General features: G+C 43.3%; 1 protein-coding gene across 4 annotated transcripts in view; it reads left to right on the top strand.

Annotated features, from left to right (window-relative positions):
* RERE (arginine-glutamic acid dipeptide repeats) overlaps positions 1 to 26186 on the top strand; it is a 148627-nt gene that overhangs the window by 38828 nt on the left and 83613 nt on the right. For 3 of the 4 annotated variants that reach the window (XM_069874671.1, XM_069874670.1, XM_069874669.1), the window contains exons 3-8: positions 4200 to 4305; positions 5018 to 5114; positions 8952 to 9056; positions 22547 to 22595; positions 24807 to 24931; positions 25778 to 25877. In XM_069874671.1, coding sequence (XP_069730772.1) covers positions 4200 to 4305; positions 5018 to 5114; positions 8952 to 9056; positions 22547 to 22595; positions 24807 to 24931; positions 25778 to 25877 — 582 coding nt within the window. Of the gene's footprint in view, positions 1 to 4199; positions 4306 to 5017; positions 5115 to 8951; positions 9057 to 14034; positions 14220 to 22546; positions 22596 to 24806; positions 24932 to 25777; positions 25878 to 26186 lie in introns of those variants that run through there. The other variant, XM_069874672.1, reaches the window with a different exon arrangement.

The following is a 26186-nucleotide window of genomic DNA, read 5'->3' as shown; positions in this document are numbered from 1 at the left end:
GGGATGCATCAATCTGTTTACAGATCTAATTCTTGCTAAATGTCCAAAACTGATTCATGTCTTCTAAAAGGAACAAAAAACCAGAGCAGCAGCAACAGCGAAACCCCCAAATGAGTACTTTTTGTGTCAGACGGTATTTTCATTTAAGGGACAAATGGAGTTCTGTGGCACAGGGAAGCTTTTTGAACTGACAGACAGACAGACACTTTGAAGCCCTTGCTGTTTCTGTGGTTTCTGCAAGGCTGGATTTGGTGTGTTTACAGCCTTCCTATGTAAAGGTGTAAAAAGAAAAGTAACAGTGTACGAAGGAGGGGCAGCTTCTTTTGTGTGCACATGGTTTTAAGATGAATAGTCTACCACAGAAGCTGGCGCTGTGACACCTCTGAGAGTAGTCTGCTCGAAATGACATACGTATTTAGAAAGCTGGCTGACAAAACAGCATGTCTAGGAATTCTGGTGCAATGAAGGATGTAAATGTGGAAACCAGGATTCTGACAGACATTTTAAATCTTCAGGGAGATTTAAGCTTCAAGTTAAACCCCACGTTATCGTGCATGGAGAGTAGATCCAGAAATCACTTTGAAAGAGGAAGCTTTTAAATTAATTGGATAAAAAGCAGCAGTGATAGTTAAGAGAGGTATTTAGGGATGAGATCAGACACACCTCCCCCTCAAACCAAACCCCAAACCCAATAAACCCAAAAACCTAACTACAAACCGAACAAAAACCCAGCAAAGCCAAAAAGCCCAATCTAAACGCAACCACTACCAGCAGAGCACAAATAGCTCATCAGGATGTCAGAATATTTCTAGTTGCATCTTTGTCCGGAGTCTCTTCTATAAAAAGTTACTCGCCCATCTCTGTGGTAGATGATGAGATTTTGTTGCCGTGTTCCTTCCGTACGGAGGCATTGAGTCGTGCCATGCATTCTGTAGTTCAGTTGGTGAAGACCAGTTGGCATCGTGGAATTAGTGCTGCTTTCTTTTTTGAAAGGTGACTCTTATTTTTTAAGATATGTACGTGGGCTGTGTTCATCTTTTCCTGTCACTTATAGTTGGTTTTTAAATGCCTATTTCCTAAAATTTAGTTTCCAGGGGTAAATAGCGTAGAAATTTAGTGTACGCCATAGCTTCAAATCTATGCTTACACACAACATATGGATTGATTGTCTGTTGTTTTTATTATCTGCTTCAGTTTTCATTCTACCTTCATCTTTCTCGTCTGTAGCTCTTAAAGAGATGTTATTTTTGTTTCTGAAGCATAATGGATGAAAAGCCACTTTTCCACGTTATGAAAACCCTTGTAAATTCTTTTTCTTTGTAATCTTCCCCCCTGACAATGTCTCACAACTACATGATCAGCTTCCAGAAGTCAATCGCATTCCTCTTGGCAGGTTGCAGTGTAGGGCAATTCATCATCTCCCTGAGAACGGCTTCGGTTCAGCCAGCCTCCTGAAATTCAATCTCATTCCTCCGTGCTTCCTGATTGTGAATCTGATTTCAGGGGAGGGAATGTTGTTGTTCTGTTTCACTGTGCAGAGTAAATGCCAGCCTGTGGAGTAGAACACAGCCAAGGGAACGACTCGGGTATTCTGTGAGTCTGAGAATTTCAAACTGGGAACTGAGCACCCTCCCGTCAAATTTAAAGTGCTTCAGCTAGCAGAAAGGTCTGGACTGTATGCAGACGTTATGCTTTCCTAAAGTATGATATTTCTGAGTGATGAAGTGATAAAATACTGCAAAACATAATAAATAATTTGCCTGCCTTCTGTGTGTGTTCTTGTGTGAATACACTTAATAAGCTCTTGTGTAATCCCCTGCTATTCCCTTTTTTTTAACGTGTATTAGGAACTTCGGCGTTCACGGTGAAGCTTACAGGAGGGATACAGCAATGAGCCCAAACTTCTTTTTGCATTAACTGAATGACAAACTGGAAAGGGCTTCAGGGAGGAGGGGAGAGAATGAGGTGGTCCCTTATGGCAGCAAGTGGAAAAACCTCCCTTCCAACCACTGATTTCTATCTAAGTGTATCAGGGTGCTTGCCGAGCGTTGACCTTGGCCTCATCCCCATGCTGCTAAAAGCCCTGTGCTATTCCATAATACAATAAGAAGCAGAGATAGGGAAGTGAAGTGATTGCGTCACCATCTCCATTAGTCTTGGCCCAGTGCACAGTAAAGCCGTGACCTCACCTTTCTGTGTTATGCTGTTGTGTCTGTTCATTCATCGTTTGATAACTTGGTCCTCTTTGCCATAGTGCTTGTTTTTACCAACCTTTACCCACTCATTCCCATTTCTTAGGTCTCCCCAGTGGCTGCCGGTTGGCCTTCAGACCGGTGATGGTTTGGTTTGTAGATAGGCATTTGTGAGCACTATCCCTGACACATCATGGTGTAGATTTCTAGCCCTCCTCCTTCCCTAACAAAATACCATACTGGATTTTGTAGCCCTCCTTCATGGAACCTGTGGAACCTCCTTTGAGGTACCTGTGCTCTCCTGCCTGCTTCACGACGCTCTGTGGAAATGGTTGGAACGCATCCGACTTTAGTGGGAAGGAATTGGAAGCACTGGATTTTGATGCCTGTCGTGAAGTGTCCCCACGTGTAAGCGAGCAGTTGTAGTTCCATAAAGTGCTGCTCTCTGAGTGCGTTCTCAGCGCTTCCCATAACACGAGAGAGGTGCTTTTTCCCTCTCAACTAAGCAATGCAAAGAGAGCTTGCAGAGAAGCGTGGGGTTAATGTTTCCTGTCATTATTGCATCCTGTAATAGAATTTATGGACTCTTAGCAAGATGGTAACAAAACGTTGAAATTTTTTTGTCCTCAATTCAGAGAATCTCTTCATAAATGATGCAGAGAACTTGATTTCAAGAGAACAGAAAAGCCTGCACTCACCTTTTTTTTGAACAGCAGGCAGTAGCAATCAGTATGACCTCTCAGACTCGTTGCTTTTGATTTTTTTCATGCATTAGCCAAGCTGCTGAACGTGTTATTTGAAAAACACGCGGTAGGTGCAGGTTTCAGGATGTTCCTGGCTGGTTTTTGGTTCCATAGAGCACATGAGGGATTCGGTAACAAACTCTTCTCTGGCCCAATGCTGCCGCTAGCAGCTTTTTGATGGTATTACATGTGGGTTTAGTTTAATGCTTCAGGAGTAGTGCATTTAATAGAAATATTTTGATGATATTTATTAAGCAGAAGACGTGGAAATTGCTGGAATGGCGAAGCAATAAGTGATAATGATATGGTAAGTGTTTTCAAGTGCAGTAACCTGTGATTTAACTTCTGAAAGCGAATGTTTGAGAACAGCTTTCGAAGGGTCCAGGGAACTGTAGTCCAGAAAAAACAAAGGCCACTTGCAGCTGCCTCATGCTGAAAGAATGTTCCTTTCCCTTTAGGCATTCCTCTGTTTCTTCAAGTGTGTTGGAGCAGTAGAAAGAGTTCACTACCCAGGGTTTTCAAAGATAAACTGAAGCAGAGTCTCTAATAACTTGGTCGAAAAAAATTCATTTGAAGTGGTTTATGCTTCAGTTTTTCTAAGAAGGAGCAAACTGGTGCCTGGATTCTCAAATGAAAAAGGAACAGTAGAGGAAGAGTCAGTTCTGTGTCAGTTTTGCTGTTGGTTTTGTGAGGTACGTGAGCAGAGCCCGTAGTTATTGGGATCGAAGAGCAGCATCCTATTCTTTTGTGTAAAAGACTGTAATAAAGAGCGTCTATGATTATGTCTGAATCCATCTGTCCTCAGGGGGAGAAAAATCTGCTGTCTTTGGGTTTCAGCTAAGAACAGCTGCATTGAATTACGTTGCTGTTTATAGTCCTTTTTCTGTGTTTGGCCATAGATGCTTTTTGTTTGTAGAAATCAGCAGGCTAAGATCACGAGGCACGAGGCCAAAACTTCCAGTCCTTTTCTGATCCCTGCCTCTTCTTTTCTTGGCTTAGAGTTTTGTGCATGAGTACGCATTACTTATGCGTTATTTAGAGATACAACTGGGTGATGGTGCAGCAGGTTCTCGATGTCTTTGCCTAGTTTGACAGTCAATCATTAGCACCCTGCCCTTGTTTTATTGCTGTAGAAAAATGTTCTCCTCCCTTTTGCATCTCACCAAGTTTTCTTTGGTGTGAAAACATATTTAGTGCTTAATAAGATTGTGTCAGATGTGGTCTGATTTCCTTTTTAGTAATGCCTTTAGACCTTCTTTTTCAGAGTAAACGGGACCACCTCCTTATGAATGTCAAATGGTACTATCGCCAGTCTGAAGTCCCAGATTCAGTCTATCAGCATTTGGTTCAGGACAGACACAATGAGAATGGTAAGTTAGACTCTGGAGAGAAAGGCCTTCTTTACTTGTACTCTTAATTTCAAGTTTTAACAGTCCAGAAAGCAAGAACGCTTTTGCCTTGGGATATGAAACAAGGATTGTTGATGAAGACAATACATTAGAAGACTGGTCATGGTGTTTCATATCAGCCTCATTTGTTCTAACTAGTGTGTGTTCTTCAGAGGTACGAAGAAGTCATGGAAAGAGTTGTCTTCCAGTTGTCTGTTAACTCTGAGTATTTTTTGCACTTGGACGTGAGCATCAATATTTATCTCCAAGCCAGAGCACTTAGTCCTGTCAAGGTTTTGTTTAAGATGTGAGATTAAATGCACAAAACAACCAAAACCTTAACCTGAAACCTAAAAGTCAGTAATAAATTAGTTTGCCTCATTCCTTTTACCTGAGAGTGACCACTTCAGTGGGTAAAATGTGTCATCCAAGCCCTAAAATTTGTTCTCCTTCACCAGGTCTTTAGAGAAGGCAAGAGAGTTTGTGTGTAAAAATGGGTTTCGCATTATTTCCGTACCTTGCAGGCCATATAAACCATCTGAACGTTTGTCATCCCCCGTACTGAGGAGTGTGGATCTAACAAAAATCTTTAAACTTTGACCTCTAAAAACTACCTGCAAATGGTGATGGTAGATGCTTTCTGACTCCAGCTAATGTGTTGGTGGTTTCTGTTTGTGTTTTTGCTTTCTGGCAGACTCTGGACGAGAGCTGGTTATTACAGACCCGGTTATCAAGAACCGAGAGCTCTTCATTTCAGATTACGTTGACACGTACCACGCTGCTGCACTCAGGTAAGTTACGGGGGATGTGATGCCGTGGACGAGGAAAAACCTCTTTGAGAGAGCTGCTTTTTCTGGATTTGTGTGGGTTTGTTAGCGCACTGCTCGGCTTTCTCCTCATCTCCTGCAGTAATTAACTGCTGTTATCTGTTCACATTCAAAAAGAAGCTATAATTCTACAATCTTGTTATAATCTCAGTTAATCAATGTTGCTCAGTTAATACTGTTTCCCATTATTGCCAATTGAGGTTATTGCTAGTTCCAATTTCTGCTCAGACAGAAATACCCCCCTTCCCTCCTCGAGTTTGATTTCACTGTTGTCAATAGTGTCTCCCAGTAAAGTGACGGTTGGCGTGTTGCTCTGATTAAATTGCATTGAAGGCTTTTGCTCTGAGGCACTTGTTGCAACTTGGCTAAGAACTCCATTAAAAACTGAGCCCTGAGCCACGCAGACAGGAGGTAACGGACCCCGGTGCTGTGCTCTGCGCCATCTGCCCTTCCTGCAGGCTGTGGCTCTCTTTACCCACGCAAGTTTTAACTCAAGTGTGTAATCTTTGCTGAGATAGAGGGGATAGAATCATAGAATAGTTTGGGTTGGAAGGACCTTAATGATCATCCAGTTCCAACCCCCTGCCATGGGCAGGGACACCTCCCACTGGGTCAGGCTGCCCATCCAACCTGGCCTTGAACACCTCCAGGGATGGGGCAGCCACGACTGCTCTGGGCAACCTGTCCTAGGACCTCACCACCCTCAAAGTGAAGAAATTCCTCCTTCTGTCTAGTCTAAATCTGCCCCCCTCCAGTTTATATCCATTGCCCCTCGTCCGATCACTACAAGCTTTTGTAAACAGTCCCTCCCCAGCTTTCTTGTAGCCCCTTCAGGTATTGGATGGTGGCTCTAAGGTCTCCTCGGAGCCTTCTCTTCTCCTTGGAGCTTTCTCTACTCCATTACTTCGAAGTGTGTTCAAGTAGAAATAGCGAGACATCATTTTTAGCAGATTTTCAGCATGCCAGACATGCACAGCTGTTGTCAAATGCAAGTGAACTGATATCCCTGATGATAATGCTCCAATGATGCCTCACCAGAACCATCTGGGGACACATTTTGTTCAGTCCCTTTACGGAAGCTGCTTACTTTAGAACAAATTACCCGCAACTGCTGTTCTGGGGGAAGAAGTTGTTGATTGAAATAGTAGACTTATTAATAAACTTGGATGTCGTAATCTCGTGGAATTCCACCATGCCTTTTCTGAGTTACAGAAGTTCGCCTTCCCATTTTAAATGGACGTTCTTAGAAACGAGCCAGCAGAAGGTTGGCTGTCTGAATGGAACCAGTCTTGGAAATCTGTCTGCTTAAACAGAGAGCAACTGAACTATGTGTATGGAATTTTCCCTGGGAATGCTTTAACTTCTCTTCTACAGCCTTTATGTTTTCTTCTTTAAAGAAAAGCTAAAAATGGAAAGAAAGATAAAAATGGATTTTTTTTTTTTCTCCTATCAAATGAGATATAACTTCTTTCCACTTCTTAAGAGAATAGAGGGTGCTGAAACACCCAACCGACCAGGGACGCCTTTCAGATCTCTCCCTTGTGTCTCTGTTGGCCTGTGGTTTTACTGCTGTTTTGTTGTGTTCTGGATTGTTCATGCTTTCGATAATCCTTATGGACTTGTAGATGGTATCTCAAGATGCTGATGATTGGGAGAATTTTTGCTGATTCTTCTCTAGCAAGTTGTGATTAATACACGCCAGTAATTTTCAGTGTACCAGTGGAACATAAGGGTAATTGCACATGGTGTTCTTGCAGTCTGAGAACACAGACCAGGCAGAATGTATTGTGATGCATGAAAGGAGGGTTAACATGAAATTCTAATTTATTATAATAGGAGACTATTTCTCTGCAAGCAAATAGCTCTGGTCACACAATGAATTGATGACAAACTGGGAAATAAAACCAGTGATTGTAACTATCAATCTTCTGCTCCAACCGGTGGAAACATTTAACTAGAGGATACTTGTAGATCCCTGTGGAAGTGTGTAATAAAAGTTATGTCCTTTTTACCTATATGGTAAATCTTTTCGGTAATATGTAGTGCTACTTGTCTGGAATGGACTGAACAAGATGTACAGCTCTCATGAATATAGGTAATACAAGCTTGTCTGAAAAATGCTTATTAACTGTCAGGAATTATTGAAAGGAAACAAATTTTTTTTCCGTCCAATAATTTTAAAATGGGAACTTAATGTGAAATATTGAAACAACCCCCCTTCTCATTTTCTTTCTAAATGACTCAAGTAGGAAGCTCTAACAGCTTCAGCCGCTGGGGATGAAATAAATATTAGTGACTGAGTTTGCCCTTCAGTGTTTCTGCATGTGATGTCTCAATTCCGGACCTTGTTAACGTTCTGTTGCAACCTGGCATGACCTGTGCACAATCCAGGGTGGCTTTGTCCTTGACCGAGATGGCAATCGGCTGAGAATTAGGCAATTAGGACAGTTTTGCAGTCTCAGCTCGCAGGATAGCCGGATTGATTTTGTCTTGGAACATTCGGTGACTTTAAGTCATCCTTCATCCTTCTGGGATGCTTTCCTCACCGGCAGGAGTTGGTGTTTGTGCATTGGAGAGCTTGTGTTACAAGACCAAGCCCTTAGTGGTTGTGGTTGGTAAGTCTCTCTGAAGTGCTTTAGCAAGGAAGAAATTGGAAGGCTTGGAATTCACCTTTCTTGTGTAGTTTTTCAAGTGTGTGGTGCTGTTTAAGCTCTGCTGAGAAGAGTAGGCAAACAGATCGACTATTGTTACAGGCAAGATAATTATTCATCTTGGCGTACTGGTGGCAATAGCACTTTTCATTCCGTTTTAACTAAGACCGGCAAACCTTTTTACAGTTTTAAATGAGCCCCATAGCAGCTTGGTTTATAATAGCAAACACTGCTCAGTAAATACAAGTGAAAAGATGCGCTATCCCTGATAATACCAGAAAGCCTGACATCCTGAAAAAGAGCCAAACCCTGTGCTTTGTGTATTGCATGGAATTAAGTTTAGAAGCAAAAAAATACTCGCTCTTTGGCTGTCTGGCCCATTGGTCTCTACCCACTTCTCATCTGTCTTTTTACTGGACACTGAACTGCAGTGCATCTCTACAAACCCTTAGGCAATGAGGTGCAGCTTCTTATGGCCACGCTTCATGCTTGTCCTTAAGAATAATGACTTCATCAACAAGCTATGTTAAAAATTATTAACAATCTGTTGTTGAGAAAGCTAATAAATCCTCTTTTCTCCTTTCCCCTCTTCTTTTAAAGGTCTGTGTTTCATTTTCTTCTTTGAGGAAGAAACTAGGGTGTTTGGAATTGGCATTGTTAGGATTGCTAAAACCAGCATAGCTTTCCTTTTTAGTTAGAAATGTTATTAAACTGATGTTGTGTTTAGCTTTCTAAGTAAAAAGCTGACTTCCCAAATAATTTAGTAGAATTTTGGAAGCTTCCTTAAAGATGTAAGTGTAATAGGTCTGTAAAATCTTCAAAGACGCGACATTTGGAGGATTGTATTTCTAGGGTAGATATTGTTTGTTTGTCTGATTAAATTTGGGCTCCTCAGGACTGTGTGCTGGCCAAATGGGAATTAATGAATCTCAGTAGAACACCATCTGAGACACAGTAACTGAATTTTTTCCCTTTTCTGCAGTGAGAAGAATCTGCATGGTTATTTGTTACAACAGCTTATGTTTATGAAGTTCTAGACATGTATGAGAACACAAGGATGTCTGTGGCTTATACAGATTGCAGCGGCACTTAATTAAAATAACTGTTATTGAAGATAGAATTCTAATACCGTTTTCCTTCTTTCTTGCAGAGGGAAGTGTAACATCTCCCATTTCTCTGACATCTTTGCTGCTAGAGAGTTTAAAGCCCGAGTGGATTCATTTTTCTACATATTGGGCTATAATCCAGAGACAAGGTAAGTGAAGCATCTTTTAAAGGCAAGTGTTTCGCCTCTGATCTGAGCCTGTAGGAGCAGGAAAACTACTCAAGGGAAGAAAAGTTAAAATTGAGTGTGATGCTAATAGGAAGATGGGGTGGAAGAGAATGCAAGGAAGAAGCAGCCAGCTCTTCCTGCTGAGTCTGTGGAGAGGAGCAGACTGAGCAGTAGATAACAAGATTATGAGTCGTGATACCTGGTTGCCTCTCTGGGTAAATAACATACTGCTGCAGAATGAGTTTTTAAGAGTTGTTAAATTCCTTTGAAGGTTGCAACTGTTAGCTGGAATTTTTAGCAGTGTTGAAATTCCCACACTTTGAAGTAAGGAAATAGGAAGTTTTTAAGTGTGGGAATTTGTGATTCATGTGCAAACACTCATATGGGTCCCATAGAAACAATTTCTATTTTATGCTTTGCTGGCCTGGAGCAAATTAGAGGTACAGGAAGAGCTTTTTGGGGAATTAATGCGTGTTTGAGGAAGGTATGTTCAGTGTGTTTTTTCATTTCACAGTCCTTTCAGCCTGCCTGGGAGTTGTCCAACCGGTCTTCATCATCTGTGTTGGGAAAGCAAAGCTGTTCCTACACTGTGCCTTCATTATGTTTCTTATTTTTGCATTCATGTAGTTTTGTGAACACAATAATGTCTTACAAACACCAGCCTTAAAGAGTTTCCTGTCTAGGAGTGTATTTCTCTGAGCACTTGGGTATAAGATTAATGATGTGTAAAAGGGCTCAGCAAGGTCTGTGCTGACGGGAAGTTGTGTTGCTTCTTTCAGTGCAGGAAACATAATTAATTTGTGGGTCTGGATTTCTGGACTTGTGGAGAACAGCATTAGATATGCATATAAAGAATAAATATTGTAATTGTTACATTGTCTGTTTACTGGTTTTAAGGCAGATCTGAATCTTTATGCTCCAGGGCACAGCCAGCCACTGACTGCTTGCAGTTAGGAAGAATCGCTCTGTGGGGGCATATTATTCTGTAATTCCTTGTTTATGAGGCTTCCTGTACCTTGCTTTGAAGTGTCCTGAGCTGTCCGTGTGTCCAAGGCCAGGTGCTGGGCTGGGTAGACTCCCAGAATCGTTTCAGGTTATGTTCATAGCAGGCAATGTCAGTGTAAGTCGCTAGAGGCCATCTGGCTGGTGTGATGCTGAGCTCTGGCAAAAGGGCTTGAAATCCTATAATATTTTAAAAAAACAATGTGTTAAAAGGTTTCATAATGTCATTTGTGTGGGTTTTTTGTGCGGTCTGACAAGGTGAGGCATTTGTGAAGTTTGTCATGCTGAATATCAAAGGTTTCTCATCAGGCTTGACCTGTATATTTAACTTTGTCACTCTATAAATGCATTTGAGTTTTGAGGGTGTGAATGCCAAATGAATTATTTCTATTAGTGTTCAAGTTCTGTGTTTAATGGATGATTTCTCTCCTGAAATGCTATTTATGTCAGTTGTCAGTGCAGTTTTAAAGCCACTTTCTGAGTAACAGTAAGTGCTAATTCTTCCAGGTATTAGGAAGTGTCTGAGCCTGCAAAGATCAATGAAATGACAAAGTGCGGCTCTTAGTGATCAGCTAATTACTGGGAATAGCCAGCTCTCCAGTCCTAGAGTTCTTTTTTTCATTTGGCTGCAGCCACATTGTTTGTTTCTGTGTTGTTTTTTTTTAATTCTAGCTCTATTTTGTCTTGGAATGGGGACAGGTTTAGGAAGAGGAGTGGAGTCGAAGTTGTTGATTGTTTTTGACCTGTGTGTTTGCTGCTGCTGCTTCTCTGAATACCTAATTCTAGATTTATTTAGCTTTTGGAAGTAAAAGTGTTTTAACACACATTCCAGGATGACCTGTTGGGGGTTTGTCCAGAAACCCAAAACTTCATTTTGAACTTGATCATCTTTTCTAGTGTCATGTTTTGATTCGCATAGAAAGGATGGAAAATGGATTTAATTTGTGACAAGACGTTTCTGTTTGAGTAATTTTATTTTGCATCCAGCCTAAGACGCTCGTGTATCTTTCCAGGACTCTCAAACATAGCTCTGTGTGTTGGAAATGTAATAATTTTTGATGTTTTCATGTTAAAGGCTTGGGGATGCTGTTGGACACCTGCCTGAGCTCAGACAGCTGTTTCTCACCACCTCACATCTCGCTGTCATTCACTACAACTCCAGTTCTTGCCTTGCCTGTAGTACCAGGCCAGATGTAGCTGGTTCTGGCAAGAACTTCTCCCAGTCCTTCCTTTTATACCCCAACATATGTGTGGACTTAAAGAAACAGCTTTGGGCTCTCACTCAAGGGTGCGGGCATGCCTACCCTGTTGGCGTTTGCCTGGTTTTATAGTATACTGGTATGTACTGGGCAGTCAGTTCTTTGATCTCAGGAGTAAGTAAATACAGGATAAGATTTTGTCTGACACTGACATAGATTTAAGTTCCACTGAATTTTCACTTGGAATTGTAAATAATCAGTTTTTACAAACAGTTTTCATGGCCATGAGTCTAAATTACTCTCCCACAACGTTGTTTTGCATTGTAGAACTTAATAATTCCAAACATCCAAGGCATGGGTGATGTTTTGAGTAGGTGTTTTGGAAAGAGCCGGATCTGGTCTGTGTTTTTATTCCACAACATTTGCTTTCCCTTTATTTTTAATATTTTTGTTCTGAAGTGTTCTTGTTGGGCAGTGCTCTGAGCTAAATGAGTGTTGGTGTCTCTGCATGTTCCCAAGAGTCATATTGAATGGGACATACTCTTTAATTTTCTCGTCCTTCGTGGCTTCCTATTTTCTGTTGAAAGTCTGGATCAAGATCCTCTTTTATTCTTCTTTTCTCCTTTCAATGGAAAGGACAGTGGAAGGAGTACAAGTTTCAGTTCTAGCAGCAGATAAGAATAGTGGAGATGGTTACAAAGTCAAGAAGCTGGCATGGAGCTCTGTGTGTGTATGTAGCACTTTCAAACCTTCTACTTAATATTGCCCTTGAGAAACTGCAATCTACAATAGATAATAGAGGCTAAAGAGGAGTGCAGAGCTCTGCTTTGCTCTTTTCATCTTTTGTTTTGTTCTTTTTGGCAGTCCACCCTCTAGTGGAAAGTGTCTCTACCTATGGCAGGGGATGGAACTGGATGATCTTAAAGGTCCCTTCTGACCCAAACCGCTCTGTGAATCTATGATTTTGATCCTGTGGGGATTGTAATCCTTAGGGCAGTGATAAAAGGTGAAATTATCATAGCAGTTTTGAAATGTATCCGTCCTTATGTCTCAAATCAGAGCCTTAAAATGAGAACTTTTTATGCTGGCACTTAGTAGAACACTGAGTTTGTGGTGTGTGTTACAGACCATTCTTACAGTGTATTGAGAGTCCGTTTTTTTTAAAAAAAAGATAGATTTAGCACTTAAATACCAGAATCCTCCTGATGTGGAGGGCTGTTTATGTGGTATACCCATGTGATATGGAACAGATGGCTTCTGGATGTCTTACAAAACAGATTTGCTGTAATTTAGTATCACGCTTGTCTATTATTCCCAGGAAAGAACTATGGAAGATGCTGAGCACCCTCACTTGTGTCACTAGGTATTGTCATGTGCTGAATTGCCTTGCACTTGATTTCTTTTAACCAAAATGGACGCACACAGCCCCCAAACTGTATTTAGATAAAAGGATATCTAACTTCCTTGGGTTGTTCACCTCCTGCTGGATCAGGCTGTCCAAGGCCCATCCAGCCTGTCCTTGAACGCCTCCAGGGATGGGGCAGCGACAGCTTCCCTGGGCAACCTGGGCCAGGGCCACTCTCATGTTCACTCTCATGGTGAAGAAATTCTTCCTTATGTCTAGCCTAAATCCTCCCCTCTCCAGTTTATCCCCATTGCGCCAGTCCTATCACCACAAGCCTTTGTGAATAGTCTCTCCTCAGCTTTCTTGTAGCCCCTTTCAGGTACTGGAAGGTCGCTGTAAGGTCTCCTTGGAGCCTTTTCTTCTCCAGGCTGAACAACCCCAACTCTCTCAGCCTGTCCTCGTATGAGAGGTTCTCCAGCCCTCGGATCATCCTTGTAGCCTCCTCTGGACCCGCTCCAACAGCTCCATGTCCTTCTTATGCAGAGGATTCCAGAACTGGGCACAACACTCCAGATGAGGTCTCACAAGAGAGGAACAGAGGGGCAGAATCCCCTCCCTCACCCTGCTGCCCACGCTGCTTTGGATGCAGCCCAGGACGCGGTTGGTTTCTGGGCTGCGAGCACACGTTGCCACCTCACGTCAAGCTTCTCCTCCCCCAGCACCCCAAGTCCTTCTCCTCAGGGCTGCTCTCAATCACATAATCCCCCATCCTCTATTGAAGCTGGGGATTGCCCCGGCCCAGGTGTAGGACCTTGCACTTGGCCTTGTTGAACCTCCTGAGGTTCTCACAGCCCCACTTCTCTAACCCATCCAAGTCCCTCTGGATCACATCCTGTCTTTCCAGTGTGGCAGCTGCACCACTGACCTTGGTGTCATCTGCAAACTTGCTGAGGGTGCACTCGATCTCGCTGTCTATATCGTTGATGCAGATATTAAACCGCCCTGGTCCCTGTATGGACCCCTGAGGGACATGGGAACCTCCTGCCATTTGCATGTGTGGAAACCTCTAATTTTGTTAGAAGCTAATCACAGACTAGGGAAAAAAAAAAACCTTTTAGAAGCCTCTTTTTTTTAAACCACTGTATATGTCCCTAGGAGAAGAGATGAGAAATTGTGGCAAGCAGCCCCTCCAGTGCCGAGCGACTCTGCTCCCGCGCGTTGGCCATCCCGGATCCCCCAGCCGAGGCCCTTTTCCCGCACGCGTGCGAGAGCGGCAGAGGCTGTGCCGAGCGCTGTATTTACGGAAACAGCGGGGTTGAGATTGATTGCGTGGTGAGACAGCGTGTGGATGAGGGAGGGTCACAGCACATGCTCAGTCCTGTCAGTCTGAGGGCGAAGTTTCTGCGTTCTGCGTGCAGGCTTAGGTCATAGCACAAGCTCAGTGAAAGCTCTCCGAGGTCTCTCAGACTGCATGTGCCTCCATTTTGAGTTGGTAGAGTGGAAAAGGCAGAGTTTTAGCTGTCAAGTAGAGGGTTCAGGAATACATCTAAACCCACAAGAGCCTGTCATAGTCATGGATGATCCATTCAGCCCCTGCAGGTAGGCTGCATCGCTCTGGCCTCCCCTAAACCATGATGATTTTTGCTGTTATTTGTGACTTCTGAAATGTTTATGAAATCATTTCATTACTGTTGCATGTTCCACAGAACCATCGAATCCCAGCAGCGTCGCTCTGCGGCTGCTCGGATGGTGCATGAGGGCACTGAGCAGGGACTCTGCTGCCTACGGGGTGCATGGAGCAAAACGCTGGAGCTGTGTGGGCTTAGATTTTATTCCCCTCGTGGTGCAGTTGTGCTGTCAGTTGTGCTGTCTGCGTGCCAGCCTGCTGCTGGGTCCGTAGGGAGCTGCAGAGGCGCCGCTGCAGGATGCAGGGCTGCCCGAGCGCCGATTACGAACTGTTTGGGCCTGCTGAAGGCTGTTCTGATGATGTTCCAGGGAGGGCTGGGTGTCAGCAGCCAGTGGCTGCTCTGAGGAGGGGTGTTCACATTAAAACTAAGGGGCTGTCGTCCTGCTGATGCTTCCTCAGTGCTAAGGTGGGGGGGAAAAGTAGGCAGCATAGTTAAGAAATAAAAAGCAATTAAGAAATGTTTTCCTCTGAGGGTTGGGAGGCACTGGTCCAGGTTGCCGAGAGAAGCCGTGGCTGCTCCATCCCTGGAGGTGTTCAAGGCCAGGCTGGATGGGGCTTTGAGCAACCTGATCCAGTGGGAGGTGTCCCTGCCCATGGCAGGAGGTTGGAATTGGATGGGCTTTGAGGTCTCTTCCAACCCAAAACATTCTGATAGCTCTGCTTGCTTGTCAGTCCCATGCAAGTACCACTTCTGCATCTAAAATGCAGCAATATTGTTGTATGCGTTGAGAAGCTTCCCACATGGCAGCTGGGTAAGCAATACCCACGTTGGTTTTATCAGCCTACTTTATTTTTTAGACTGATCTGAATAAAATAGAGGACTTGGCTCTACAGTTTTGTGTAATGATGGTATGGTTGCAACTGGCTTTGAGGTCCTTGTGGGAGAGCTGTCACTGTCACTGCTAGATACAAGTGGGTTTGAAAGGACTTGATTGTGTGGAATTGGGGGCAAACTCGATTCTGCAGGGTTTTCTCATTCACAGCAGTGTCTGAACCTGTGCAAAGCTGGGTGCTGCTGTGCTGTGGCCCCTCTGCCTGGCCCCATGGCTCACAGAACTGATCTTGGCACCGTGGGGACTGTTGCTGAGGGGACCTGCTTCTATCAGGGTAACTTGTTTGTGAGTTACTGGAGTACGTTGAGTTTGAAGGTGATGGGATGGTTTGTGCTGGTCATGGTGACGTCTCTGGAGCTTCTTAGCGGAAGGCTGACTTTTAGCCTTGCACCCATGGTCCTGTGCAGTGGGAGTTACTGGGCTGCCTTCTTTCTCTCTTGAACTTCAGTCTGGCTGAATCACCTGAGAGCTGAATGGGCTGACTTAGAAACATTCTTATTCTGAATTACAGTACTGAAAGGGGCTGCAGCAATCATAGAATCATGGAATTGTTTGAGTTGGAAGGGACCTTAAAGCCCATCCATTTCCAACCCCCTTGCCATGGGCAGGGATACCTCCCCCTGGATCAGACTGCCTGAAGTTACAATACATGATGGGAAGTGCTTTTATTTTGTCCTTTGGATGAAGAACCAGTGGCCGTGTACTTCAAAGTCTTATTTTCTGTTGTCCTGACTTTGTTTTAGCTTTAAGACTTAAAGCAGTAAGATTATCTCTTCCTTCTTCCTTCCAGTTCTTTAGGCTGGAATATGTTTTTTTCCAGGTGTATGGTGGAACTGGGGGTGTCTTCAAGCTTGTTTTATGCTCCACTTTCTTCATGCTTCCTTTAACATGTGTTGTTGCTTCTCCATCTATCTGCTCTTGAGGGAAGCTGGAGATCTGTGTTGTCTAGAAGCTGAGAGACGGAGTATCAACCACTGCAGCTAACCTTAACACAGCTTGATGGGAAAAATTAACTGCTAGGGTGCTGCCCTGCATGTAAACTGGGATTGGGTTGAAGCAATGGTGTTGGAGTAGATAGTCTGGTTTAGTAGTGAATATTTGCTTTAGGGAGTGCAAAGGTCCTGCCTGGCCATTTAAAAAAAGATACGGGATAAAAACTTAAAATGATGTAATTCCATGTTGAATTCATTTACGTATTTACTTATCCGTGTAAGTGTTGCTTGTAAATAAGTAACGTTCTGGTTCTATTAAAATCACATATAGACCAGATGAAAAACTTCCTATCCTGCAAAGGTTTCCACTAATTCATTTCTTTTAACTTCTGATGAAAATAAGGGTGTGTTCCTACTTGAAGGTGAAAAAATATTGGAAAACCAATATTAGAGAGAATAAAATGTACAAGCAAAATATTACCCATTCATGGTAATCGTACCTTTTGAGTACCTTTTGAGTAGGGGAGAGCGTATATAAATAATATATCCATGTATATACATAAACCTGATGAAAAACAACATTGTCTTAAAGCTTTTCCTGTCTGACTCAAAAACTTCTGCAAGTGCTTCCTTCCCCAAACGGAGCATGGGTGCAGAACACTGAGTCCTCCCCTTCCCTAAAGTTTTGATTGCAATCAGTCAGCAGGTTCAAGCTTGCACTGAAGATGAAAGTGTTGGCACATGTTTATTCATTCCTGCTTTAGCTGGAGCAATCACTAAAACCATTCCCGTATACGTTCATTTGCCCTGAAACACAGGCTTGATTTTTTTTTCACTCGGAACACAAAATTGCCTGTGCTTTTTTTATTATAACACACTGTTACAGCAGATTTTAAACAAAACTTAGACTTCCTAGAGGCTGGCCTCGAGCAAGAGTGTTTTCTGAGCTTTAAGATAATTTAAGAAGGGATTTTGAAGTCTTACTTAAAAAAGTTTTAAGGCACAAGTGCGCCCTGGACATATGAAATGGGGGAACTTGAAGTGAAATTTTTCATGTAGAAAATAATTGTTGGAAAAAGCTAATCACTGGGTAGTTAGGGTTGGAAGGGACCTTAAAGATCATCCAGTTCCACCCCCTGCCATGGGCAGGGCCACCTCCCACTGGATCAGGGGCTTCAAGCCCCATCCAACCTGGCCTTGAACACCTCCAGGGATGGGGCAGCCACAACGTCCCTGGGCAACCTGTTCCATGGTGTCACCACTCTCATCATGAAGAAATTCCTCCTTCCGTCTAATCTAAATCTGCCCCTCTCCAGTTTACACCCGTTGCCCCTCATCCGATCACTACAAGCCTTTGTGGATGGTTCCTCCCCAGCTTTCTTGTAGCCACTTCAGATTCTGGAAGGTTGCTAAAAGGTCTCCTCGGAGCTTTGTTGTGTGGCAGAGGCTTTGTTGTGTTTGTGGGCAGGCCAGGCTATTCTTCATCACTGTGGTGAAATCTTATGATTTCTTTCGTGCCGCAAAAGAGCAAATGTGTGTAAAGCAATTCTTTTATAGCTAGATCTTTGCAGACAGAGCCTGCGTAGTATCGGGTGAGTGAGGAGTGAGGATTTTGTTTTATGGATGCACAGATAATAAGAAACAGAATGTCCTACCAAACGGATCTCTCGAATGTGATGCCAGTCCCTTTCAGGCCCTGATAAACTGCTTTTTAACCAGCTGCAGTTGGAGCAGAGGAATTCAGCTCTCTCCTGTTTTGTCCCTCTAGAAATGGAACAAAATGATCCTTGCCAGATGTTTTTAGAACTGCTGCCGAGGAGCACTTTTTTCATCTTGGGTGTTGGACCATTTGCATAAAAGGATTTTTTTAAGAATCCTTTTCTTGAGTCTTTCTCCTTCCTAGCTACTTCAGGTTTATATTCATTTGACAGAAATCAGAGATACTGAGGAGTTGCCCTATTGTACCACACTGTTGATTTATGCATCTTATTACCTTGCCAATAATAGTGTTTGGCTACATAAGTGTTAAACTGGATGACTGCAGTTTAGAATCTATTCTCACTATTATTTATATATAGTTGGTTTTGGTTTTATTAAGCCATTGATTTCCTTTCTAGGCTTCATAAAGAAACCCAAATCTCGTAAGAATAATTGTTTGTTGCTCTAGCTTGTTGTTGCTTATTAAAAACAAAAATCCACCTCCCCAAACCCCTGCATATCCTAGCTTTAAGTTGCATCTTTCTTCTTTTAATCTTTCGTCTTATCAAAATGACATCTTCCAACTGTTTTCACTCATTTCCTTGGTGAACAATGTCCTCACCCTGATTGCTGATTGCATGGTAATCGCTATTTTGGTACCTGTCTGGAGCCCCATCCCCTCCTCAGGCTGTGTTCCAGGGTGGGAAACCTGCTTTGGAATGATCGTGCTGCTGGTTTAATTGCCTAAAACCTTCTTTTTGCATGGTGTAGTTTGCTTTAGCGAGGGGTGTGTGTGTTGCAGGGGGTTCCAGCAGGTTGGATCTGAAAGCCCTTTTTGGAGAGCTCTGAAGAGAATGAGAGGCTCTTTTACAGGTCATCCAAGCTGAGAGTTCTGGCTGGTTGAAAAGTCTTGTTCTGTTGAAGCATCTCAGATCACCGCAATGCACAGAATCAGGAATGATCATGCCAAGTGTGGTTAAACCAGTAGCACAGAATGCTCTCCTACAGACAACATTTGGGTTGTGGTGTTTTGGTTTTTACGCTTAATGGCTGCATGAAGTTATTTTGGTGGCTTCTGAGCTGCTGCTGGCTAGCAGCGAGCGTTTCAGAACACCAAGGGAAGCGCAGTACGTGTTGGAGAGCATTGAGTGCGTGGTGACTGCGGCTGGATGAATTAAACCATATCTGTGTGGGGTGAAACAAGCTGTTGAAGGCCATAGCTGGGTCTGTGTGATCCTGCAGCTGTGCCACCTCCCTCACCCATGTCTCGGACTTGTAAGTCAGTATAAAATACGTGCAGTAACTGTGTAGCGTGCTTCTTGCTGAACTTCAGTAGTAAAAAGGAGAACATGAAAGAAGCAGTATCATAGTTTCCAAGATTCCACCTTGTACACACGATCCCTGACCTTGTATGCCTTCCATACATAGTGTGTGTAGTTTCTTTCAGAAGCCTGGCTTCCTAGTAGAGATGTGCTGGGTAAAGAACTGACTGGGATTCATGCCATGGAATCATAGACCATGGACCATCTCCTAGTAGAGATGTGCTGGGTAAAGAACTGACTGGGATTCATGCCATGGAATCATAGACCATGGACCTCAAAGCCCATCCAGCTCCAACACCTCCTACCACGGGCAGGGACACCTCCCACTGGATCAGGGGCTCAAACCCCCATCCGACCTGGCCTTGAACCCCTCCAGGGATGGGGCAGCACCCCTGGGCAACCCATTCCGGTGCAGTGAAGTGCTACAGAGAAATCTGCAAATGCCTTTGCCATTGCCTCCAAACTCTGGAGAGTTTTCCAACTTTGAATCCTGTCTGGCTCTGATGGTTCTGCCACAGCAGCTGGTGTTGCAAATCCTGAACCCAAGGTGTTCCTAAGGCTGCTCTGCTGCCAACTAGTCACTGATGGCATTGCAGTGCTGCATTATTTTCATGAACAAAGGCTACCAGCTGTTGGTGTAAATCTTGTGAATCTGGTGTAGATGATAACCGGAGTTAAACTTGTTTCTGTACTGGAAGTCACCCAGGAGCTGTTGCTGCTGGCCTGCCTTCCCCTCTTTTCTTTTTTCTAGAGCTGATAAATGAAAGCCCTGCAGCCCGTGCTGACTCCTGTACCCGTCTCATCCTCCCCTCTGAACTGTTTTCTTGTGGCACTGCTTTGGCCCTGACCCTCCAGCCTCCCCTGTTGCTTTAGAACTGCAAGGACAAAGTGTCACTGAACCGAACATCCTCTCTCTTCTCTAGAACTGTTTGGAACAAGCCTCCCTCGGCTTAGAGCGGGCTTGTTTTGCCCTGCTCTGTACAGAAGCTCCTTGCCTTTTTGATATGCAGTCGCTGGCTTGCATCTCCTTTCTGACCAGCCCCTGTTTACTTTGCAGAATACAACGTTGTCATGGCAACAGGTTACTTTTCAAAGGGAACATCTTGTCATTATATTTAATCCACTGCAGCTGAAGAGGACTGAAATATTAAGTTGTTGTTGCTATGGATACTGCTTTGTTACAGCAGTTTCTTTTGTGTCAGATTTCATATACAGCATTGGGTCCCCTTTCTTCTTTCCCAGAGAACAGACACAGAGAGCCGTTCCATTATTGTAATTGCTCTCCGCCAATATAATTTAGCTTAAAAATCTACAGGGCATTTTAGTTTCCATAGCAAGAATTTTCTTTCCATTTGCAAGCCCATTCCTGGGGACATGGAATCAGTAAAAATTATTTAACAGATTGAGTGCTCTTGCAGAGCCATCGGCTTCGTGTCCTTCTGAAACCAAGTGGGATGCGGTACGGTCTGATAGAGTCTGAATTCAGTACAGTCCTGACCTTCAGGAGCAGGGGAGGGAACACCTTTGGGGTGTGAATGTAATCAGGAATGGTATGTGAGAGATGAAAAGGCGCACAAATATTTCTCTCCATGTTTAATTTTCCCATGAGGAATCACAGTTGGGTAGGTAGCTCCTTGGAGTTTCCCCAAGTAACTTCACATCAAGAGTGAGGAGCATCAGTCCTGTCCAAAACGTTGCTTTTTGCCTGGCAATTACACGATGCTCCAGCATCCTATAATCAGTCCCCATTCCTAAATGCTTTATTTATCATATTTGATATGATACAACTGGAGAAATCAGGTGCTGGGGGATATTTTGACTGGTGATTTGACTACCTAAGCAGAAAACAGCTTAATCTTCTGTTTACGTACAAACCCAGCTTGTGCGGCCTTGGGCTGGCATGAAGTGTTGTGGCTGGCAGAAACCATATAGACATGTTTTGGGTTTGACTTGCACTGACTAGTAGAAATGTGTGTGGCTTTAAATCGAATTTGGGAATAAAGGAAGAGCATCAGCATTTTCTGTCGTCAGCTTCCCCTTTGTTCCTTACAGGGAAAAATTCTGACACTTGGTAGCTGAAAAAAAATGTATCCAAGTATTTAATTTTTAGTTTTGTTGTAAATATAAAATTGATTTTCTAGTTTAGGCATTTCTTCGCATGACCTGAAAACAAGAGAACAGTGTCAGATCATGTCTTGCCAAAATACGCATTGGAGAAAAGCATTTTGACACGTACTCGTTCTTGTCAGGAGCCTTTCGGTGTGTATTTTAGCGTGTATCTGCTTCCCAGGCAGGTAGCGGTGCGTAGACATCACACCATGAGATGGAGCGTTACAAAACCTGTGTGTATTCCTGTCTGACAGGTTCTCCTGCTGTGTTCTCTTGGATGAGGTTCATGCAGATCTACTGCTGTAGTTTGCCCACTTGTGCCCCAGTGAATAACATTTCAGAACGGTCCTGAGGTGAAGTTGAACTTCATAAATGGAGCATATGTGTGTGGTTGACTTTCTGGGTGGCAGCGTGTGCTTGCAGCCCAGAAACCCATCCGTATCCTGGGCTGCATCAGAAAAAGTGTCACCAGCAGGGCAAGGGAGGTAATTCTGCCCCTCTACTCTGCTTTCATGAGACCCCACCTGAAGCCCTGCGATCAGCTCTGGGGTACTTGGAGATTTAGATTAGATCATGGGAAGAAATTCTTCAGTATGAGGGTGGGGAGGCCCTGGCCCAGGTTGCCCAGAGAAGTCATGACAGGGACTTGTCCCACTAGATCAGGCTGCCCAAGGCCCCATCCAACCTGGCCTTGAACATCTTCAGGGATGGGGCAACCACAACTTCTCTGGGCAACCTGTTCCAGGGCCTCATCACTCTCATTGGGAAGAAATTCCTCCTTATGTCATTGTAGGTTTGGTGTTGAGGTAAGCACTTAAAAGCGCAAGGGACTGGTAACTGTCAGGTGCCATTGGAAGGCGATTCTCCCTCTAGCAGGGTTCTGAGTTGACTGGCTAAAGCACGGAGTTCAGAGCCTGGAATGCTGGAGAGTCTTCTAAAAGGTCTTGATTAAAAGATGCTTGTGCACTTTTTAAAGGCCAGACATCACAAAGTAGAAAGATGGGGGTTTCATTTCCAGCTGTCCACTGCTTTCCTGCTGTTGTGAGGACAGATCGCGCTGATCCTCTTTCTGACTTCATCTCCTTGACTGGAAATTCCAGACCTCCCTGTTGGTTTTTACAATTTGCAGTGTGACCTGTAATATACTGAGTCTGTCTGTCTGTCTATCTATCTACCCTACCTACCTCCCTACCTATCTCCTTCTTTGTTTTCTTAGCAATGCATTCCTTTTGCTTCTCTTCCATTTGCATTGGAAATGCAATGACAAAAAATACAGAATATGATCCTAAACTTCATTAATTAGATTTCTTTCTCATTACTGTTGTTTTTCTTCTTTTTATATTAGGAGGCTAAACAGCACCCAAGGTGAAATCAGAGTTGGACCCAGCCATCAGGTAAGGGATTTTGTGTGTATTTTCATATCCAAAGGACATGCCGCTTGATCTGTTTAGAGAGCACTTATTTAAAATTGTATGCATTAAAATATAATGAGTAGCTTCTAGATTCAACGTAAGTTAACGAGATTTTTCTCTGTCACATGTTGGTATGTTTATGAGATTTTTAGTACCAGAAATGCTGTTGGGTTTGTTCTAGAAGAAGATTGAAGGAATCTGAGTGGCTACTGGGAATGAAAGAAAAATCCTGCTATTATTTGGCACATTCTGGGAAAGCAAACTTTTAGGGAACCTATGTAACATTCTTAAGGCTGTAGAGGAAGGAAGTTCTTGGCAAGAAACTTGCAGTATAATTTTCACCAGTCATAATAAGTGTCCTGGAAATGATACCTTCGAAACAACTTTCATCTCAAATTGTCATGTAATATTTTGGCAGGCATTAGTCACCTGCGCCATAAGGTAAGATTACCAAGTGTATTTACGGATGGGAAAAAAAGTAGGAAGAAGGTCCACTGATTTAGAGTACTCTTAATTTTTGCTTGCTTAACATTTTAAACACCTATTGTTCTTTCCCTTGTTTGCTGAGTTTGACTAACGTCATCGCTGAGAGGATGTATTCTCATCCTGTTAATTAGTAGAAGGTGTAATCTTAAGATATATGAATGGTTGACTGTAGGCCATGGTAGGAAGTCAGACCAACGATGACGGTTGCTGCTTTCCATTCTGTAGTCTGGAAGCATAAAAATAGTCCCCTCTACACCCTGGGCTTTCTCAGCTCAGGGAAGGGATAAATTTTCCTCCGCCCACCTCTTTGTGAAAAAGATGTGTAGCAGAATCCAGAAACAGCCCTGAGATCCCAGTAGTGGTTTCCGGTAAAATATCTGTTGCCTTCGTTTTCCTGAAATTGTGGGTGTTAGAGGTGCTAGGGGACTGTTGAGGGGATTTTGATCCTTAGAGCGCAGATGCCTCAAGCTATCGCTTGTCTCATAACAGCAAGAGAGGCACAAGTGACGAGAAGTGTTTGTAGAATTGCAGTTGTTCTCAAAATTCACATACGTGGGAGGAGAGCGGGTCTCTACTAAATGTTCTCCTGTGAAAACTTTTGGTGACAAATTAACAACCAGAGGTGTTAGAAGGGGAAGTTGCTCTCAGGAGTAACTTTGAGGAAGTGTGTTCCTGGCATACGTGAGGATAAATGGTCATTTGTGAAGGTAACCTGGTTGCTAGAAGGCGTGGAGCTCGTGGAAATCTCATCCTGGTATAATGCCTGCTTAACCTTTTCCAGAAGAGAAGTTCAATAACACATCCATTTTCCCAGGGAAGGAGTAAAATAAAGTACAGATTAAAGAGCAGAACATGAAAGACATCTGAACCTGTGACTTGTAATTACTGGTTATGTGTAAATGTTGCCTCTCAAATGTCTTTAGCATTCTAAGTATTGGAGGTAATTACAGGGCTTAAAAGCTGTTCGGAAGAGGCTCTCGGCTATCTCATCCCATAGCAGCAGATGACTAAAGATGCTAATTGGGTCTCTGGATTCAGTGTAATACTTAGTGGCAGCCTTCATTTCGCTGAGCTGCCTCGCTTTCAGGAAATTTCTTTGTTTCTCTTTAGAGTTTTACTGATTTCCTGAGGATTTAATTATAAACTTAGTGTTGAATGTTTTCACTTATTTAAAATGGTACATGTATGGTAACCGTGTTCTTGCCATCTTTCATATTGGTATCTTATATGAGTATGTTTTAGCCCACAAGCAGGAGTTGTTACAGCATCTTTTAGGCTAATGTAGAGCTGTCTCTGAGGGTAAATTCTCCAACAGCGTTTGACTTCTACCCAGCGGAGAACTACTTATCCAGTATGAAATGGTTCACTTCCAAGCTGTGGTATTTCTGCAAACGTGCTCACACTTGGTGTGTCTACATCAAGTGGGCTGAGACGTGGTGTCAGCCCTGCAGAATTGTCAGAAAAAGAGCTTCCCTTGTAAAAGAAGATGCGCTGGATAAAAGAAATGGATTGGGGCTTAGTGACCCAGTTTCCTCATAAACTTGTGAAACTTGGATCAGATGGCTTCACCCTCTGTTGTCTGAGCATCTCACATCTGTGAGATCGCAATATTCCAGAGAACTTGCAAACTTTGTTCTTAAGAATACTTGTGTATCCTCCTAACCTTGTTAATAGCTGTAACATCTATGTGATCTTCGTTTTTTCCAGGCTAAGCTTCCTGATCTGCAGCCGTTTCCTTCCCCAGATGGTGACACGGTGACACAGCATGAAGAACTCGTGTGGATGCCAGGAGTCAACGACTGTGACTTACTTATGTATCTTAGGGCAGCAAGGTAATTTCAGCCTTCGGAATGCCATAGTAGAAACGTGGTCTGCCATGTATGCGCAGTTGGCTACGGTCAATCCTTAATGTCGTGTTTGGATGCAGCGTGGATGTCAGCTGGAGAAGCTGAAATGTTTAGTTTGAGACAAGAATGCTCTAGTTTGATGTTGGGCCAACACAGAGTCTTTCCATTGGCTGTGGCTTTTCGATTTTTAAGGCCAAGCCAGCAGCATGTGCTAGCGTGATAGTCTTGGACGTGGACCGTGTGCCAACGGGTGTGACTGAGTGGAATAGCTGGGGTAGTTCAGGGTTCCTTCAGAGACTACCTGTCTTTTTTGCATGAGCTCTGGTTTGCCTTTCAGTCTCTTGTATGCCTGGTAGATTGATTTGTTGCACTGATGGGCCTCATAATAAGTCAGAGTATGAGTAAATTACCTGTAGTTTGCAAGAATTCAGAGGTGTGAGGAATCTGCAGTTTAACTCCATTTTCTAACCTAATGAAGCTAAGATGAAAACATCAAGTTCGCTGTCTCTGGTGAGACTCTGTCCTCGTGTGTGGAGGTTTTATCATCCATAATCCTGATCACAGGCTGTGGTGCTACTGCAGTGCAGGTTTTTAATTGGTGAAACCCACTTCAATTGGATTTTAATTTTGAATTAATTACTTGATATACTGAGGTGCCTCAGGTTTACATAACAAATAACAGTCTGTGTGGTGCCTTGTTTAACTTGTTTCTACAGTGAGGTGAGGCCCTAAAATTTGATATAAGCTATAAATATACTATTTGTGTTTGCATGATGTGTGCCTCAAACAGTAGCTGAAGAATTTAAACTTTTTTCCCCTCAAATTATAAAGGAGCATGGCAGCTTTTGCAGGCATGTGTGATGGAGGATCCACAGAAGACGGTTGTGTTGCAGCTTCCCGTGATGACACTACACTTAATGCACTCAATACAGTAAGTATATAGAAATACTGTATGGAGGAAAGTCTTTCCATTTATTTCTGGACTCCTTAAAGCATATAGTGTGTAAAATACTTAGCAGGTAAAATAGCTTTGTGGATCACACTATGAGTAGTAGACTAGGATGTCGTAGCTTCCTTTCAAACACCAACTATTTGTTAAAAGTGTAGCCTCCAGAACTACAGTGGTGAAGTAATGGGTGATGCTTTTAGAGTGACAGCTAGGGAGTGTTCCATGTGGGGAGCTACTCAGGTCACGTACACCTACTGGAATTGTTACTAGTTCATCTGAGAGCAGACCCAG

This window comes from Phaenicophaeus curvirostris, chromosome 22 (genome assembly GCF_032191515.1).
Source record: "Phaenicophaeus curvirostris isolate KB17595 chromosome 22, BPBGC_Pcur_1.0, whole genome shotgun sequence".
Taxonomy (NCBI): domain Eukaryota; kingdom Metazoa; phylum Chordata; class Aves; order Cuculiformes; family Cuculidae; genus Phaenicophaeus; species Phaenicophaeus curvirostris.
Note: the sequence above shows the minus strand (reverse complement) of the source record. Positions and strands in the feature narration are given on the sequence as shown.